Source organism: Antechinus flavipes, chromosome 5 (genome assembly GCF_016432865.1).
Source record: "Antechinus flavipes isolate AdamAnt ecotype Samford, QLD, Australia chromosome 5, AdamAnt_v2, whole genome shotgun sequence".
Taxonomy (NCBI): domain Eukaryota; kingdom Metazoa; phylum Chordata; class Mammalia; order Dasyuromorphia; family Dasyuridae; genus Antechinus; species Antechinus flavipes.
Window position 1 is genome coordinate 169898926 of NC_067402.1, and position 20652 is coordinate 169919577.

Genomic DNA, 20652 nt, shown 5'->3' on the forward strand with positions numbered 1-20652 from the left:
TTTTTCTTTGTTTTTCTTAAAGGATATTATTGTGAAAATTATAACCAAAAAACTTGGAGAGAAATATCATAAGAAAAAAGGAGTTGTCCAGGTAAGCCTATAAAAATATTGTCAGGTAAAATATTTGAAGAAATTAGGTAAATAGTTAGTTGTAGTGAAGCATCAGTATTTTGACCAGTTATAACTTGATTGTTTGGTGCTGCTTTTGGGGCCAAAATTTTCTGTTTGAATTCTTTAAGAGTAGGAAACATTTTAAAGTAATTTCTTACATTTCCTCTATTTCTCTCCATCAGCTACTTACCAAGTCCTCTCAATTCTTTTTACATTAATTCCCTTTTTTTCTGTTCTTACTGTTTCCATTGTAGTATGTAGCACTGTAATACCATTTACTTGGACTCCTCTCATAACCTTCTAACTAGCCTCCCTATTTCTAGTCCCTTACTTGTTCTGTCTTTTATATCACTTCTGAAGAATCTTTCTAATGTGTGGCTCTGATACATTAACACCCTCTTGCTCTTATTCCCTTCCATTTACATTTAGACTATTCATTTCTTCCTGTCTTTTTTTGCTTCTGTGCCCTTGTTCATCTCATCCCTCTATCCATGCCTTCTTCTACCCATGTATTAAAATCCTTTGTAATTTTTTAATTCACACTAAATATCTCATCCTTTCTAAAGCCTTCCTTTATCCTTTACCTCCTCTTTTCCTGCTCAACTCCTACCTTGCAGATGGAAGCAATATCTTCAACTCTCAATCTCTTTGTACTTTGTTGGGAGCATGCCTTTTTATTTAAAAAAATTATAAAATCGATACCTCTTTTTTTTATATCATATTCCTTTACATATGTATCCACTTTTCTTGTAAGAAAGGTTTAAAAAATTTTTTTTTAAGTTTAACAAATCAACTAATATATTTATGTGTCTGACAACATAGGAAATAATCCACATCCTTAGGTCCCCATCTCTTCATTGAAGATAGTAATGATGGTGGTGGTAGTGGTGGTGATGCTGCTGCTGATGCTGATAATGATTTGTGTAACACTTTAGAGAGGTATTTTTTTTCATCTCTTTTCCAGGACCAGTGTTCATGATGATGCAGCATTTATATAGTGCTTTAAAGTTTGAAAAGCACTTATCTCATTTGATTCTATTAGATAATAAACTGTTAGATCAGTCAAATAATCATGGTTTCACTTTCCCTTTCTATCATTTTAATGCCACATAGGTATTAAATGATATTTCAAACTTGTTTTTAATTTCTATTTCTTTAATCAATAATCATTTAGAGCATTTTTTCACATGACTATAAGTGTTTTGATTTCTTCATTGAAAAATTACCTATTTATATCCTTTAAACATTTATCAATTGGGGAATGAGAAGGATATTATATTCTGAAATCACAAAGATTTTTTAATTTTAGTGTCACTCTAGGAGTATTATTAACATACTTAGATTATATGTACTTAAATTATATGCTCTACTTTTTTTTTTTTAACTAACTATATATTAGCAGTCTGTCTCATGAGTGAATAAACAGTATCTTCACGTTGGACACAGTGAGCCCATATACTTTATTTTTGAAAATTATCTCAATTTTTCCAACCTAGTTTTCTTTAGGAGAGATGAAAATCTTAGATAAGCTTTAAACTAGGTTTGTTTTTGGAAACCTTACATTTGAAGACATTTTTGGACCTTAGAAAACACTGAAATTTGTAGAATGACTTTATTATGCTTCTGATATAGCCATATTTATTTTTTGCCTTTGTTTTTCAAAATTTGTTTGCTAAAATGTTAATTTTGTGCACAGGAAGTAATTGACAAATATACAGCAGTGGTAAAGATGATCGATTCTGGAGACAAACTAAAACTTGACCAGACTCATTTAGAGACAGTTATACCAGCACCAGGTAAATTTCTTTACAAATCTGTAACTTTTCTGCTACCAAAATGATTCATTTCATTCTTAGAATCATATTTTCATATAAGAATCATGAATGACAATTGATCAAGGATGGACAGAAGCAGCTACATCCAAAGAAAGAACACTGGGAAATGAATATAAACTTCTTGCATTTTTGTTTTTCTTCCCGGGTTATTTATACCTTCTGAATCCAATTCTCCCTGTGCCACAAGAGAACTGTTCGGTTCTGCACACATATATTGTATCTAGTATATACTGTAACCTATTTAACATGTAGAGGACTGCTTGCCATCTGGGGGAGGGGGTGGAAGGAAGGAGGGGAAAAATCTGAACAGAAGTGAGTGCAAAGGATAATATTGTAAAAAATTACCCTGGCATAGATTGTCAATAAAAAGTTATTTAAAAAAATAAAAATAAAAAGAAAAAAGAAACTTAGAACTGGGAAAAAAATAAATAAAAAGAAAACAGTTAAAAAAAAAGAATTATGAATGAGATTTTCTTTTTTTTTTTTTTTTTTGGTCAGTTTGTAGAGCAGAATACAGTGTCATAAGTGAATGAAATTTGAGTAGTTTTGTGGATTTTCTCTGCATTTTTTTTTCTTTACCAAAGAGAATTTTTTATTTATTATACAAGCTATGGCTTTTAATTTTTTCCCCAGTAAAGCTGGATACTACTACTCTCTTGCTAGGGAATTTATTATTTAACCTTATTTTTTTCCCTCTTTTAACTAGAGGTTCTGGTACAAGCTTTTTTCATAGTATGAAAAGGAAATTTAAAAGTGTCTATGTATTAGGAATTACATGTAATTTTGTCCATGCAGAATATCCTGATATGGAATTCCCTTTACTATTCACTGTTCCTTAGTAATTTGTAATCCCTGTTACATGGGGCACTGATAGGTTAAGTGATTTCTCTGTGGTCACACAATATTTTTCAGGGGCCAATTTTGAAATTATGTCTTCCTGATTCTCAAGTTGATATATGTACCATATTGAATATGCTGCTTCTCTAATAATAATACCAGTGATAATGCTACTTCTCTAATTTTGACTTGTTAAAATCTTTTTTTTTTTTGGGAGGGAGGGCTTCTCTTCCCACTTGTATTATTATTTTACTGAAAAGCCATATTCTAATAGTAAAAAATTTTCATCGAAAATTGAACAGGGAATTCTAAAGTTTTTTTTATTTTTGCACATGTGAGTCCTTTTTCCTCTTTTATGATTTCCTTGGGAGACAGATCCATTAGTGGCACTGTTGGATCAAAAGGTGTACACAGTTTTATAGCCCTTTGGGCAAAATTCCAAATTGCTCTCTAGACTGGTTGAATCACTTCACAATTCCATCAACGATGCATTAGTGTCCTAGTTTTCCCAAATCCTCTCCAACATTTATTATTATCTTTTCCTCTCATCTTAGTCAATCTTTTAAGAGTGAGGTGGTACCTCAGAATTGTTTTAATTTGTATTTCTCTAATCAATAGTGACTTAGAGCACTTTTTCATATCACTGTTGATGGCTTTTAATTTCATCATCTGAAAATTGTTCATGTCTTTTGACTATCAGTTGGGAAGTATATATAAGAATAAGTATATTCTTATAAATTTGACTTAGAAACACTGAGTCAAATTTTATCAGAAACACTGGTGGTAAAAATTTTTTCTTAACTTTGTACTTCACTTTTAATCTTGTTTGTGCAGAAACTTTTTAATTTAATGTAATCAAAATTATCCATTTTGCATTTCATAATATTCTCTAGTTCTTCTTTGATCACAGATTCTTCCCTTCTCCAACGACCTGACAGATAAACTATCCCTTGCTCCCATAATTTGCTTTTGGGAGCTTTACACCTAAATCATGTACCCATTTTGGTGTAGGATGTTGGAGGTTTATGCCAAGTTTCTGATGTTATTTTCCAGTTTTCCCAACAATTTTTGTCAAATAGTGAGTTGTTATCCTAGAAAATGGAATCTTTGGGTTTATATCTGGTTTTGTAACTATTGCTTTATAAAAGGATTTTAGGTCTAGTACTGCTAGGCCATCGTTCTTTGCATTTTTTTCATTAGTTTCCTTGATATTCATGATTTTTTTCTTTTTCCAGATGAAATTTATTATTTTTTCTAGCTCTTTAAAGTAATTTTTTTGGAACTTTGATTGGATGGCACTGAGAAAATAGACTGATTTAGGTAAAGTAGTCATTTTTATTATATTGCCTAGGGCTACCCCTGACCAATTGATGTTTTTCTATTTGTTTAGCTCTAACTTTATTTGTGTGAAAAGTATTTTGTAATCGTGTTCATATAGCTCCTGGGTTTGTCTTGGCAGATAGACAACCAAATATTTTATTTTGTTTACAGTTACTTTTAAAATTTATTTTATTTTTTATTTTTTTAATTGTTTTTTGGTTTCTTTTCTTTAACAATATGACTAATATGAAAATGTTTTGTGATTACGTATATATAAGTATATCAGATTATTTGCCATCTTATGAAAGGAGTAGAAAAAGAAAGAATTTGGAAGTCAAATTTTTTTTTTTTATTATAACTTTTATTGACAAAGCCCATGCCTGGGTAATTTTTTTTACAATATCCCTTGCACTCACTACAGTTACTTTAAATCGAATTTCTCTTTTTATCTCTTGCTGCTTGGCTTTGTTATTAACATAAAAATGCTGATCATTTGTTTAGTTTATAGCCTGTAACTTTGCTAAAGCAGTTAATTTTTTATAGTAATTTTTTTTGCTGATTCTCTGCCAGATTCATCATCTGCCAAGAGTGATAGTTACTAATCTTCTCATTGCCTGCTCTAATTTATTTAATATCTTTTTTTTATTGCTAAAACCAACATTTGTAATACAATTTTGAATTATAGTAGTAATAATGGCTATCCTTCTTTGACCCCTGATCTTATTGGCAATATTCCTAGCTTCTCCCCATTACAAATAATGCTTGCTGATGGTTTTAGATTGATATGCTTATCATTTTAAGAAAACTCCCTTTATTCCTGTGCTCTGTAAGTGTTTTTAATAGGAATGGATGCTGTATTTTCTGCATCTATTGAGATTGTCATATGATTTTATTTTTAGTTTTGTTATTGATGTGGACATTGATGCCCATAGTTTTTCTAATATTAAACCAGGTTTGTATTCCTGATGTAAATCCCACTTGGTTATAGTGTTATCATCCTGGTGATAGGTTGATGTAGTCTCTTTAACATTTTTGATCAACATTCATTAGGAAGATGAGTTTATAATTTTCTTTCTCTGTTTTGGCTCTTCCTGGTTTAGTTATTGGCATTATATTTGTGTCTATTTTTACAAGTAGTTTATGTAGTATTGGAATTAATTGTTCTTTAAACGTTTGGTAAAATTCACTTGTAAATCCATTTGGTCCTAGAGACTTATTTTTAGGAAATTCATTAATGGCTTGTTCAATTTCTTTTTCTAAAATGAGGTTACTTAAGTAACCCCATTAATTTCCTCTTCTGTTAATTTGGGCAATTTATATTTTTGTAAATATTCATCCATTTAAATTAGATCATCAGATTTGCTGGTATGCCATTGGACAAAATTGATTCTAATTATTGCTTTAGTTTCTTCACTTATGGTAAGTTCACCCTTTTCATTTGTGATGCTGGTAATTTGCTTTTTCCTTTTCATTTTCTAATCAAATTAACCAAAAATTTATCAGTTTTGATGCTTTTTTTTCCCCCCATAAAACCAACTCTTAGTTTTGATTATTTCAATAGTTTTCTTTTAATTTTGTTAATCTCTCTTTTGATTTTCAGAATTTCTAATTTGGTATTTAATTGGGGATTTTAATTTGTTCTTTTTCTAGCTCTTTTAGTTGCATGCCTAATTCAATGATTTCCTCTTTCTCTATTTTATTTATTTAAATATTTAGAGATATAAAATTTACCCTCAAAACTGTTTTGCTTGCATCCCATAAGTTTTGGTATGTTGTCTCATTATTGTCATTCTCTTTGTTGAAATTATTGATTGTTTTTATGATTTATTGTTTGACTTGATCATTCTTTAGAACTTGCTTATTTAATTTCAGATTGGTTTTTAGTCAATCTTTTCCAAGCTCTTCATTGAATGTAATTTTTATTGCATTGAAATCTTGAAAAGGGTGCATTTATTCTTGCTGCCTTTCTGCAGTTGATTGTGAGAGTTTTGATGCCCAAAGACATGGTCAGTTTTTGTGTAAGTGCCATGTACTTCTGAGAAAAAGGTATATTTCTTTCTATGCCCTATTCAGTTTTCTCAGTGGTCTATCCTATCTAAGTTTTCTAATATTCTATTAACCTCTCTAATTTCTTTATTGTTTATTTTTGTGGTTAAATTTATCTAATTCTGAGAGGACAAGGTTGAGGTACTAGAATAGTTTTGCTGTGTATTTCTTCCTGTAACTGGCTTACCTTCTCTTAAGAATCTGAATGCTGTATCACTTGGTGCATATATGCTTAATATCTGTACCACTTCATTTTCTATGGTACTCTTTAACAAGATGTAGTTTCCTTTCTTATCTCTTTTAATTAGATCTATTTTTGTTTTGTATGACATCAGAATTGCTATCCTTGCTTTTTTTTTTTTTTCCAGCGAGAGCACAATAAATTCTGCTTCGGCTTTTCATCCTTATTTTGTATGTATCTCTCTGTTTCAAATGGTTTTCTTGAATCCACTTTGCTATCAGCTTCTGTTTTATAGGAGAGTTCATCCCAGTCACATTCATAGTTATGATTACCAGTTGTATATTTCCCTCTATCCTGTTTTCTACCTTGTATATACTTTCTCCACCTCTCTTTCCGCAGTGTCCTTCCTTAGTAGTATTTTATTTCTAACCAAACCTGCCCTCATCCTATCCTATCGTCTATCACCTCTCCTCCTTTCTCTTAGCCATTTCTTCTAGTATTCCTGCTCTCCTTTCTAATCAGCCCCTCTTCTTTCTTTCCCCTTTCTCCTCCTCCTTTTTTAGAGGATAAGATAAATTTCTGTACCTCACTGAGTAAATGTTATTCTCTCTTTGAGGTAAAACTGATGAGATTAAACTTCAGACAATGTTCATCCCCCTCCCTTCTTTTCCTCTATTATAATAGGACTTTTGTGTTTCTTCATGTAATCTAATTTATCCCCTTTGACTCCCCTTTCCTCTTCTTCCAATACAGTCTTTTTCCCATCCCTTAATGACTTTTTCTTTGATATCATCATATCAGAGTCAATTTATAGTCACATACTCCATCCAGGGACGTCCTCTCTAACTACCCCCAATAAAAGATAGAGTTTTTAAGAATTACAGATATAATTTTTCTATTTAGGGATTTATACAGTTTTACCTTTAAATGTTTTTTTTTTCCTTTCCTGTTTACCTTTCTATATTTATTTTGAGTCCTCTGTTTAAAGATCAAATTTTCTCTTTAGTTCTGATCTTTTCAGTAGAAATGAGTAAAAGTCCTTTTCTTCATTGAAGATCCATTTTGTCCCATGAAAGGTATTGTTCAGTCTCACTGGGTATTTGAATCTTGGTTGTAATCCCAGGTCCTTTGCATTCCAGAATATGATATTGCAGGCCCTTTTGATCCTTTATTGTAGAAGATGCCAGATCCTGGGTAATCCTGACTGTGGCTCCTTTATATTTGAATTGTTTTTTTTCTGGTGGCTTGCAATATTTTTTCCTTGCGATTATAGTACTAGAGTTTTACAACAATGTTATTGTCGTTTTTCTTGTGCGGCCTTTAATCTCATTCCAGAGGTGATTGAGAGATTCATTAAATGACTATTTTATCCTCTGAATCTAATATATCAGGATAGTTTTTCTTGATAATCTATTGAAAAATGCTCTCTAGGGTTTTTTTGTTGTTTGTTTTTTTGTTATCGCTTTCAGATAGACCAATAATCTTTAAATTGTCTCTCCTGGATCTATTTTCCAGGTCAGCTGTTTTTTCAATGAAATATTTTACATTTTCTTCCATTTTTTTCCATTCTTTTTAGTTTGTTTGAATGATTCTTCATGTCTCAGAGAGTCATTAGATTACATTTGCCTGATTCTAGTTTTTAGTGTATGATTTTCTTCATTTAGTTTTTGTGTTTCTTTTTCCATTTGATTAATTCTACTTTTAAGGTGGTGTTTTTTTCCAGTGGACTTTTTTAATTTGGCCAATCATATTTTTAATGAATTAATTTCTTCAGTGGATTTTTTCTCCTTCCTTTTCCAAGCTGTTGACTCTCTTGCATACCTCATTTCTTTTCCCTATTTTTCTTCTATCTCTCTTATTTTCCTTTTAAAATATTTTATGATAGGTGCTGCTTATTATTTTAAGAAAAATCCCTTTATTCTTATACTCGTTAGTGTTTTTAATAAGAATGGGTGCTATATTTTGTCAAAAGCTTTTTCTGCATCTATTGAGATTATTATATAATTTGTTTATTTTGTTATTGATATGGTCAGTTATGGTAATAGTTCTCCTGATATTGAACTAGCCTTACAGACCGATCTCCCATTGATTCAAAAATTTTAAATAGAATATTAGCAAAGACATTACAACTTATCAGCAGTATAATATATTATGACTAATTGGGATTTATATCAGGAATGCAGGTGTGGCTCAATATCAGGAAAACTATTGCTATAATTGATCATATCAATAATAAAATCAACAGAAATCATATGATAATCTCAATAGATGTAGAAAAAGCTTTTGCAAATACAGCATTCATTCTTATTAAAAACATTAGAGAGCATAGGATAAAGGAATTTTCCTTAAAATAATAAGCAGCATCTATCTAGAACCATCAGCAAATATTATTTGTAATGTGGAGAAGCTGGATGCATTCCTAATAAGATCAGAAGTGAAACAAGGATGGCATTATCACCACTATTATTCAAAATTGTATTAGAAATGTTGGTTTTAGCAATAAGAAAAGAAAAAAGAATTAAATGAATTAGAATAGGAAATGAGGAGATAAAACTATCCCTTTTTGCAGATAATATGATGATACACTTAGAGAATCCTAGAAAATCACCCAGAAACCTACTTGAAACAATTAATAGCTTTAGCAAAGTTGCAGAACATAAAATAAACCCAAACAAATCATCAGCATTTCTATAACTGACAAAAGTCCAGCCGTAAGAGATAGAGAAATTCCATTTAAAATAACTGTAGACAAAACAACAATATGAACTATGAACACAGTTACAAAACACTTCTCACATAAAAGTCTGATCTAAACAATTGGAAAAATAAGTTGTTTATGGGTAAGCCAAGATTATATAATAATCGTGACAATTCTACCTAAATTGATCTATTTGTTCAGTGCCATACCAATCAAAATGCTACAAAATTATTTTATAGAGCTAGAACAAATAATAACAAACTTAATTTGGAAGAACCAGACCTAAAACTCTTAAGCAGCAGTCATCAAAATCATTTGGTACTGGCACTAAGAAATAGCGTGATGGATCAGTGGAATAGGTTAAATGTACGATACAATAATCAAGATTATAGTAATCCAATGTTTAATAGACGAAAACTGTGCCTACCCTTTGCTAGAAAAACGGGAAAATAATATGTCAAAACTTGGCATAGACCTACATTTCACAACCCCATAGTAAAAATAAAGTTAAAATGGGTCCATGATTTGCGATTAAAGGGTGATATAATAAGCAGATTTGGAGAGTAGGAATTAGTTTATTTTATTAGCTGTTTGTAGAAGAGAGGAATTCATGACCAAAGAAGTAGTAGACAACATTAGAAAATGCAAAATAAACAAGTTTGATTACATTAAATTAAAAAGCTTTCACACAAAAACAAAACCAATGTAGTCTTTCTGATAAATTTTGAATCCCTAGTTGTCTTCCTCCCTTCAGCTTTTTCTCCATTCAATAAGAAGGCAAGCAATATGATATCAATTATGTGTGAAATTAATCAAAAACATTTCCATATCAAACATGTTGCCAAAAAAAAAGAGTGAAAAAATTATACTTCATTTTTTATTCAGGGTTCATCACTTTTTCTGAGATGAATAGGTTTTTTTTTTTAATCATAGATTCTTTGGAATTGTTCTGGATTATTGTATTGATAAGGGTAGCCTTATTTCTGCATCTGCTAACTTGTCATGAGTTCATGAAGGATATCCTAGGTTTTCTGAAACCATTCTCCTCATTTCTTTTAGTATAATAGTATTATATCACAATCATATAACTTTTTTAGCCATTCTTCAATGAATGGGTATCCCCTCAAATTCCACTTCTTTGTTACCACAAAAGAAGCTGTTACGAATATTTTTGTACATGTAGATCTGTTTCTTAGATCCTTTGGGATACAGATCTAGTGGTGGTATTGTTGAGTCAGAAGGTATTCATTGTTTGATAGTCCTCTGGTATATTTCCAAATCATTCTCCAGAATGATTGAACCAGTTTACAACTCTAGCTACAGCAAATTAGTTTCCTATTTTTCCATATCCTCTCCAGCATTTGTCATTTTCCTTTTCTGTCATGTTAGCCAATCTCATAGGTGTGAGATGGTACCTTAGAATTGTTTTAATTTGCCTTACTCTAAGACAAGTGATATAGAGTTTTTTTATGTGACTATTGATAAAGTTTGATTTTTTCTTTTATCTGAAAACTGCTTGTTTATATCTTTTAAGCATTTATTAATTGGAGAATGACCCCTCCCCCCGTTTTTTTTTTTTTTAACGATTTTAGCTCAGTTCTCTCTATTTTTAAGAAATGAGGTCTTTATCAGAAAAACTTACTAGAAATTCCTTCCCCTTTGCAGTTTTTTGTTTTCCATCTAATTTTGATTGCAATGGTTTTGTTTATGCAAAATCTTTTAATTTCATGTAATCAAAAGTATTCATTCTACTTCTCATGATCCTCTCTCTCTCTCTCTCTCTCTCTCTCTCTCTTAGAGTTTGCTCATAAACTCTTCCCTCTTCTTACAGTTAAATTTTCCATTTTTCCCTAACTTGCTCATTATGTCACCCTTCTTTTTAAATCATATCTCATTTTGAGTATATGATATAATATGAGAAGTTGGTTTATGTCTATTTTCTGATAGTTTCCTCAGTACTTTTTGTCAATAATGATTTTTGCCCCCAAAGCTTGGATTTTTGGGTTTATCAAATATTAGAGTAGTGTGATCACTTATTAATGAGTAATGTCCCTAACTATTTAAATGATTTAATAACTTCTTAGTCGATACTAGATTATTTTAATGATTAAGACCTCTTTTTAATATTTGGATATTTGATACTGATACTGATTTGATGCTGATACAAATTTGAAATTTGATACTGTTAGACTGCCTTCCTTCACACTTTTTTTTTTAATTTAAATTTTATTTTATTTAATAATAACTTTGTATTGACAGAATCCATGCCAGGGTAATTTTTTTTTACAACATTATCCCTTGCACTCGCTTATGTTTCGTTTTTTCCCCTCCTTCCCTCCCCCCTCCCCCTCCCCCCCCAGGATGGCAAGCAGTCCTATATATGTTAAATGTAAATATATAAATATTATATATATATAAACAATAATAATATTAATAATAATAAATAAATAATATATATTATATATAAATAAACATATGTTAAATATGTTGCAGTATATCCTAGATACAATACATATTTTCAGAACCGAACAGTTCTCTTGTTGCACAGGGAGAATTGGATTCAGAAGGTAAAAATAACTCGGGAAGAAAATCAAAAATGCAAATAGTTCACATTCATTTCCCAGTGTTCCTTCTTTGGGTGTAGCTGTTTCTGTCCATCATTTATCCATTGAAACTTAGTTAGGTCTCTTTGTCATAGAAATCCACTTCCATCAGAATACATCCTCATACAATATCGTTGTCGAAGTGTATAATGATCTCCTGGTTCTGCTCATCTCACTTAGCATCAGTCCATGTAGGTCTCTCCAAGCCTCTCTGTATTCATCCTGCTGGTCATTCCTTACAGAGCAATAATATTCCATAACATTCATATACCACAATTTACCCAGCCATTCTCCAATTGATGGGCATCCATTCATTTTCCAGCTTCTAGCCACTACAAACAGGGCTGCCACAAACATTTTGGCACATACAGGTCCCTTTCCCTTCTTTAGTATCTCTTTGGGGTATAAGCCCAATAGAAACACTGCTGGATCAAAGGGTATGCACAGTTTGATAACTTTTTGGGCATAGTTCCAGATTGCTCTCCAGAATGGCTGGATTGTTCACAACTCCACCAACAATGCATCAGTGTCCCCGTTTTCCCGCATCCCCTCCAACATTCATCATTATTTTTTCCTGTCATCTTAGCCAATCTGACAGGTGTGTAGTGATATCTCAGAGTTGTCTTAATTTGCATTTCTCTGATCAATAGTGATTTGGAACACTCTTTCATGTGAGTGGTAATAGTTTCAATTTCTTCATCTGAAAATTGTCTGTTCATATCCTTTGACCATTTATCAATTGGAGAATGGCTTGATTTTTTATAAATTTGAGTCAGTTCTCTATATATTTTGGAAATGAGGCCTTTATCAGAACCTTTAATTGTAAAGATGTTTTCCCAGTTTGTTGCTTCCCTACTAATCTTGTTTGCATTTGTTCTGTTTGTACAAAGGCTTTTTAATTTGATATAATCAAAATTTTCTATTTTGTGATCGGTAATGGTCTCTAGTTCATCTTTGGTCACAAATTTCTTTCTCCTCCACAGTTGAGAGATAAACTATCCTATGTTCCTCTAATTTATTTATAATCTCGTTCTTTATGCCTAGGTCATGGACCCATCCTTCACACTTTTAAAAATTGATTTCCTTGATATTCTTTTGATCTTCATATAAACTTTGATATTATTCTAGATCTATAATATATTTCTATGGGGCTTGAATTGGTATGGCATTAAATAAGTAAATTAGGTAGAATTGTCATTTTTATTTTATTGGCGTGGTATATATATGTGTGTGTGTGTGTATGTACATATGTATGTATATAAACAAATATATATTTTGCTAATTGTTAGGTCTTTATGTGAAAAGTATTTTGTAATTGTGCTCATAAAGTCCTTGCATTTGTCTTGTCAGACTCCTAAGTATTTTATATTGTCTGCAGTTATGGAATTTCTTTTAATCTCTTCTTTCTGAGTTTTGTTGTAATATATGCTCATGAATTTATGTGCTAAAGTACAAGTTTTGATATGGATCACTCTCTAATAGCACCTATTGCCTCTGAACTAATTATTTTGTCCATTTTAAATTTGTATTTTTGCATGTTTTATAATAGTTATTAGTATTGTAGTCCACATATGTTATTTACAAATAAACACAGAGGTGTGTTCAAAAATTGTCTGTTGATCAGTTTTGTGTTTAACATTTTTTACTGATAGAGGTATATAATTGAAAAATGTTTAGAGAAAGATGATTGTTGTAGCCAGCACAACACAAATGGGCTAGTGGCAGTTGAAAATAAGGAGTCGGGATTGCTGATAATGACAGAGCTGTTTGAGAGAAATAAAGTTGCTTATATATATCATAATAACCATATGTTATTATGAAAGGCATTGTTCTGTAATTAACCCTGGTTTTTGTTTTCTGTGATCTAACTCTCTGAAGCATGTTGTTAGTTTCTAGGGACTCAGTCTTATTTCAAATTCACAATGCCCTGAAAATTGTGCTAGAATTTTATGTTTTCCCATGTTTTCAAGCTTAAATGCACTCTTGACTAATGTCAGGAGGAGGGAAACATCCCAGTTACCAAAGTTTCTAACTTTGGGGGAGTTTTCTAAGATGATCTTAAGTATTTGACAGGTGAGCGGTAGGCAGGCCTAGAGAAGTTAAATAACCCACCTTTGCTATATTCTGAGGGCTTGAACTGAGGTCCTTGGATCCAAATCCACCATTTTTTCCTACTATATTATATTCTACCTATTATATTCTGTAGTTGGCCTTTGTAAGAATAATGTCTCTCCACAAATTATGTTTTGGGATATTTCAGTGTTTGATCAGATCAGCTATTTCTACTTTAAGATAAAATTATTATTGTTAGCAATGTGGTGCCAGGCCAAAGCAATTTTTTGGCTAGGAATTAGGGCCTGACTTCTACCATTAATCAGATCTGTGACTTTAGTTGTCACTATGTATTTTTGGGCATCAGTTTCTGCATTTGTAATAAATAAGTCTAAATTACTGTACTCTACCTGATGAAATTATACTTTGCTCTCATATATGGGTAATATGAAAGTGGCTATTTTCTTTGTGTGAAGTTTCCTGTCCTTTTTTTTTTTTTTTTTTTTTTTTTTTAGGAAAAAGAGTTTTGGTTTTGAATGGAGGCTACAGGGGAAATGAAGCAACCCTAGAATCCATCAATGAAAAAACTTTTTCTGCCACTGTCATAATTGAAACTGTAAGTATATTTTGTCTAGAAACAGTCATTTTAAAATGTTCAAAGAATATGAAGTGAATTCTTTAGTTATTAATAACTTTTTATACATTCTAGAAATAATCCATAATGAAAATTTTTACAAATATAGCAAAACAGCAAACTATAATGTGGATTTTAAGACAGTTTAGAGAATAAAGAAGATTGAAATAAGTAAAATGAGAGAAATTAACTCCCTTCAGACTACTCTCTGTTTAATTATAAGACATTTGGTTCATTTGACAGAAAAAAAGCTAATAATTCAGGGGTATCTGATACAATAAACAGGGAAAGATAATGATAAAAAGACCATTAAATTTGCCTCACTAATTCACTTGGGAACTTAAAGAGATATATTAAAGTAATTTTCTTATCAAACTCTATTTGGGTACTGATATTCCAAATTTATCTCCTTCCCCACATTGTACCCCCTTCCTTTTCTCTCTCTTTTAAGAGTCACAAAATATTTTTAAAAAGGATTAAATGTATATTTGCTGAATTTTTTTATTCTCAGAACCCAATAATAGTACCAACAGTGTTTTTTGATATTAGTCATAATTCTTCTTCACTTGGTTAACAACATTGTTGTCAAACAATATCATGTAATATATTATGTTACATTCTGTTATGTTCCTGGAGTGTTCCAATTTATTTTTTGTACAAGTTCTTTTTTGAAAAAGAAAATTTAATGTCTTAAAGCAAAATTATTAATATAACTAGCCATTTTTTCCCCATTTTGAATTAATACAACTTTGATTCACAGTTTATAGTTTTGGATTTGTTTTTTTCTTTAAAAGCTGATCTCTCCCCTTTTAATTTGCCATTCTGTCTCCTTTCTAATGTTTTTATTGCTAATTACTCAATGTCACTTTCAGATTCTCTCTCTGTTACTACTGAGTGTTTCTTTTCTTCTTTGAGTCTTGTTTTATCCTAAGTTATATCATCCAGTCAGATTATGGTAGGTATTCTTCAATGAATTCAGTGCCTGTTAACTGTGTATCTCTCCATTTCAACTCCTACCTTCATACTGGGGGAATTCAACTTAAATATTTATATGCAAATATCCTAACTTCCTTGTTTCTGTCTTTTATTCATTTTCCATGAACTGCTCTATTCTATAGCTATACAAAGAGATGGTTATAGACTTCATTTTATGAATATATATTTTCACAAATATGTTCCACTTTTATGCTCAAAACTCTTGACATTTTTTAACTGATCATATTTTATGGTTCCATTTTCCTTTCTGCTTTATGACCTCTAAACCTGTCCTTTTTTCTTATTATAACTTCCAGATCTCTCTATCCCTTCTTTACTTCACAAGTTTTTTTCTAAAAAAAGAAATGTTTTGTAATCAGTGATCAGACTCTTTCATTTCAGTTCCTTTTATGGGCCTTGGGGGTCTTTTATTAATGATCTTTTTGTACATATATGTCCTTAACCTTTTCCTTTTTTTTTTTTTTTAAAGCTCTTTGGGATACGGATCTAGTAGTGGTATTAAGTGGTGAAAAGGAATCCATGGTTTTATAAGCACTTTGAGCATAGTCCCACATTGCTCCCCAGAATAATTGAGTCACTTCACAACTTTACTAATAGTGTATTAGTGTTCCGGTTTTCCAATATACCTTCCAACATTTGTCATTTTTCTTTCTTGTCATATCACCCTATTTGATAGGTGTGAAGTTGTATCTTAGAGTTGTTTAAATTTGCATTTCTTTAAGCAGTAATTTAGAACATTTTTTTCATGACGATAGATAGTTTTGTGTAATAGTCTGGTTAGCTCTCTGGAGGCCCTCTGAATGGGCCTTGGTTTCAGGAGAATAATCAATCACCACAAGAATAGCCACAAGAATAGTCACAAGAATAGTTCCAGAATACTTTATCTTTTGTTTTGTCATAAATTCTTCCCTTATCCCTAGATCTAACAATTCTATCTTCCCCTAATTTGCTTAGGGTATCATCCCTTATGTTTAGATCATGCACTCATTTAACCTTATCTTATGAGATGTTGATGTATACCTAGTTTTTGCCAAATTGCTTTCCACTTTTCCCAGAAGTTATTGTCATATAGTGAATTCTTGTCCCAAAAGTTTGGATCTTTGAGTTTATCAAAAACTAAATTACTATATTGTATCTCTATTGTATTCGATTGGACTACCATTTTATTTCTCAGCCAGTAACAGATAGTTTTGATGATTACCACTTTATAATGTATTTTTATATCTGGTATGCTTAGGCTACCTTCTTTTGCATGCTTTTAATTAATTTCCTTTCTTGGCTTTTTGCTCTTTCAGATAACTTTGTTTTATTTTTTCCTAGCTCTATAAAATAATATTTTGGTAGTTTGATTGGCATGTCATTGAATAAGTAGATACATTCAGATAAAATTGTCATTTTTATTATGTGGGATCAGCCATAGACAATATATCTCCAGTTGTTTAGATTTAGTTTGTGTGAAAGGTGTTCTGTAATTGGGTTTATGTAGTTTCTGTGTTTGTCTTGACAGGTAAATCCCCAAGTGTTTTATATTGTCTATAGTTATTTTAAGTGGAATTTCTCTTTCTATTGCTTGCTGCTAGACTTTATTGTTAGTATATAGAAATGCTGATGATTGATACAATTTTATTAAAGTTCTTAATTATTTCAATTAGATTTTTGCTAATTCTGTTTTTATCCAAATGTACCATACCATATATCATCTTTAAAAGTGATAGTTTTGTTTCCTCGATGCCTATTCTAATTGTTTAAATTGCCTTTTCTTTTATTGCTATCGCTAATATTTCTAATGTAATATGAAGTAACAGTTGTAATTATATTGGGAAGGCTTCTTGCTTATCCCCATTATAGGTAATGACTGCTAAGAGACTTAGATAGATATTACTTATCATTTGAAGGTCAGCTCCATTTATTCCTGTGCTCTCTAGTGTTTTTAATAAGAATGGGGACAATGTTTTGTTGAAAGTTTTTCTTGCATCTGTTGAGATAGTCATATGGTTTTTATAGTTTTAACAGTGATATAATCAGTTATGCTACTGATATTCCCATTATTTAATTAGCTTTGCATTCCTGGTATAATCCTACCCGATCATATTGTGCAATATTTGTGATATATTTCTATAATCTCCTTGCCAGTATATTATTTAATTTTTTTGGCATCGTGTTCATTAGGGAAATCGGTCTGTTGTCTTTCTTAGTTTTTGCTCTTTCTAATTTAGGTATTGGCAAAATATTTGTGTCATAAAAAGAATTAGACAGGAATCTTTTTTCCCCATTTTTCTCAGATAATTTATATGGTATTGGAATCAACTGTTCTTTAAATATCTGCTAACATTCACTTGTCCTTCATTACCTTACCTTTTCTTACTTTTTTAGTCTCCTTATACTTTATTAAATCCCAGCAAGTTCTGTCATACAGGGACACTGGTGTTCTTTCTGTTTGTACGTGGCACTTCATTTCTCTATAAAAGCAAGACTTTTGCATTAGTTGCCATATGTGCTTAGAATGCTTTCCATTCTCATCCTTTTTCTTGTCTTTGACTTTCTTCAAGACTCAATGTAAAAGTTATCTTCACATGCTTATTATTCCCTTTCTCTCATCTCTTTTCTTTCCCCTAACTGCTTCCCCTCTGAAATTAATTTGTTTACACTTAAACATGTTGTCTTGCTGGCAGATAGTAAGTACTTAATAGCTTTCTTTTTTACCTGAATGAGTTTACTATTACATATTATAGTTGGAAAAGGAAGGAACTGGACTTTTCTTTTTGCTGTCTTTTTTCTTATTTCTCTTCCAGCTATACTTACACTTTTTATTTTTAATTTCTAGGGCCCTTTAAAGGGACGCAGAGTTGAAGGTATTCAGTATGAAGATATCTCTAAACTTGCCTGAAGATGGAAATTGGTAAAAAAGACCTTTAAAATCCCCAAGCATCAAATTGGTGTTTTTAGAACAACATATGACTCTACCATGTTAGGGTGCTCCTTTTGTATATGACAGAAGAATATTTAAATACTGCTGTATATCTTAAAAATATTTGGAATTCATTCAGACTTATTAATATCTTAAGTTGTACAATTTTTAAATTTTGTCCTTGTTTTTAATTTCCTTTTGTAATATGCTTTGGAACGTTGTACCTTTTATTAAAAGAATGATATTCTAAAATGTTTTCTATAAAGAGGTTGATAGTTATTTCTTCTGGAACCTTATATGGCATTATAATAGAGTCTTCTCTAGGGTAAGGAGAGTTTATAGATTATATGATTTCTACTTTCTCATTTTTACATATGGGAAAACAGTAGCCTAGAGAGATGAATATTTTTCTGAAGGTTAGGAGGTGGTCAAGCTGGGACTGAAACTGAGATCTTCTCATTTTCCCATACTCTTTCTTTCTGCTGTATGCTACATGCAGTACATGGGGCTTTTTGAATGCAAGTAAAGAGAGGATAAAAGGAAGAATAGCAGTAGTCTAATGATAGTCATTTTACTAAAATTTTTTCTTCCGTGATTTGTTATGGTATAGTTAAATTTTATTAATTTCATCTAGTGACATTTATGCTTTTTCAAAGTACTAAACCTATTGGCACATTTGCACAGTTAATTTCTGTTCTTAAGACTGGATATGAGTGTTGTCTACTGACAAATTCGCTAGAGACTGACTTTCCCTGATACGTGTTGTTATAATTCTAACTTGTTAATTGGAATATTTCCTCCCAAAGACCTTTACCACAATGCAGTGGAAGGAATACTGGGGTTTTAGTCAGAAGACCCCTCTTGGAGTTCCAATTTCAGAATCACTTGTGAGACAGTAAGTCTCCTTTCTCTGACTTTGTTTCTCTGCCTGTAAAATGAGGGCAATTATTCAACTCATTTAAAATATATGAAGCCTCGACTATTTTGAGCACTGTGAATACAAAAATGAAAGCAGTCCCTCAGGGTGTACAATTAATTTAAAACATTTTAAAGAGAAAGCAAGAACTAAAATGAGGAAGGGGAATAGAAAAGAAACTCAAGCAGTGGTGGCCCTAGGCTATTCTTTGAAGGAAGTTAGGGATTTCATGAGGCAAAGGTGAGTGAGGGGAGGAAAGAATTCCCAATGTGGGGGCCCAACCATGTAAATATCCAGGGGATGGAAATAGAAAGTTATGTATGAGTTTGCTGGTACACTTTCAGTTGTCACCTCCCAGTTTTGTGTGGTTCAAATATGATAATGTAAAGCACTTTGTAAAATGCTTTATTAGAGAAACGTAAGATATGGATGTGCCACTTTGGGACTTTTTCTTTTTTTTTTTTCCTCCCTGGCATTTAAAAGAAAACAAAAATATCACTGTGTTTCATAGTTCTGTAAGTGAAGCAGCTCATCTCTTTAACCCTAATTGAGTGAGCTCTGTGTCACTATGAGGATAATTGTTTTCTTAATCAAAATAACTTACATAAGACATCAGTCTTTCTCAAACTGCTCCCCATTCCCAATCAGTTGCGAAGTCTTGTTGAGTCTGCTTCCATAATGTATTTAACATTTGTCCCTTTCTCTATGCTCACATGGCTATCTACCTGAAAGTTCTCATATTCTGATTCCTGCCTACTTTTCAAAATGTATTTCATTCTTCATTTTCTCCATGGTTTAGCCAAACTAGCCCCCTTACTGTCTCTTTTATACTAGACACAGTGTTTCCCATCTCCATGGGTTTTACCCCGACTATCTTCAGCCTTGGAAGTGGACTGCCTCCTCCTCAATACCACTTAGGATTTCTAGTTTCTTGGCAGTTAAGCTCAAGTCCCTTGTGGCCCCAGCTCCTAGTGCCCCTATCACCTATCACTATATCACTATCAGATAGTACTTTCAATATACTCATATATATTTTGTGTAAACACTATGTGTTATTTGTAGGTAATATGTAAATTTTTAGATATCAGAGACAGTTTTATTTTCATCTTTGTATTTTGAAGGCTAGTACAGTACCTGGCGTATAGAATACTTAACAAATCCTTGTTGATTTATTGATGCAGATACCTGAAGACAAATTTTATATTCACTAGTGTACTTAAAAGCATTGCAAAATGTTGCCTTCCATCTGACTTAGTGACTTCCTCAAGGATATACATTATTTTATTAATATTGCTAAACTAAAAAAACCTAAATATCTTAAGATTTTTAAGTTTAATTTTTTATTATGAATTTAAATCAAAGATAATTTTCATACACATAGAATACAAAGATGATTGTACATGAAATCATGAGTTTCAATTTCAGAACTTCATTTTAAAAATAATTAATAAATTTCACATTTTCAAACCTATTCTGCTTGTATTTTTAGCCGCTGAACTTCCTTCTGTTTATTTC

The 20652-nt window shown here is 31.4% G+C and overlaps 1 protein-coding gene across 1 annotated transcript in view; it reads left to right on the forward strand.

Moving 5' to 3' along the window:
- Positions 1 to 18486, forward strand: part of KIN (Kin17 DNA and RNA binding protein) — a 46876-nt gene extending 28390 nt beyond the window's left edge. Inside the window, exons 10-13 of the mRNA XM_051963158.1 lie at positions 23 to 91; positions 1808 to 1907; positions 14199 to 14299; positions 18138 to 18486. Of these exons, the coding sequence (XP_051819118.1) occupies positions 23 to 91; positions 1808 to 1907; positions 14199 to 14299; positions 18138 to 18200 (333 nt within the window). The 3' untranslated portion in view covers positions 18201 to 18486. The remainder of the gene's footprint in view (positions 1 to 22; positions 92 to 1807; positions 1908 to 14198; positions 14300 to 18137) is intronic.
- Positions 18487 to 20652: the final 2166 nt, after the last annotated feature.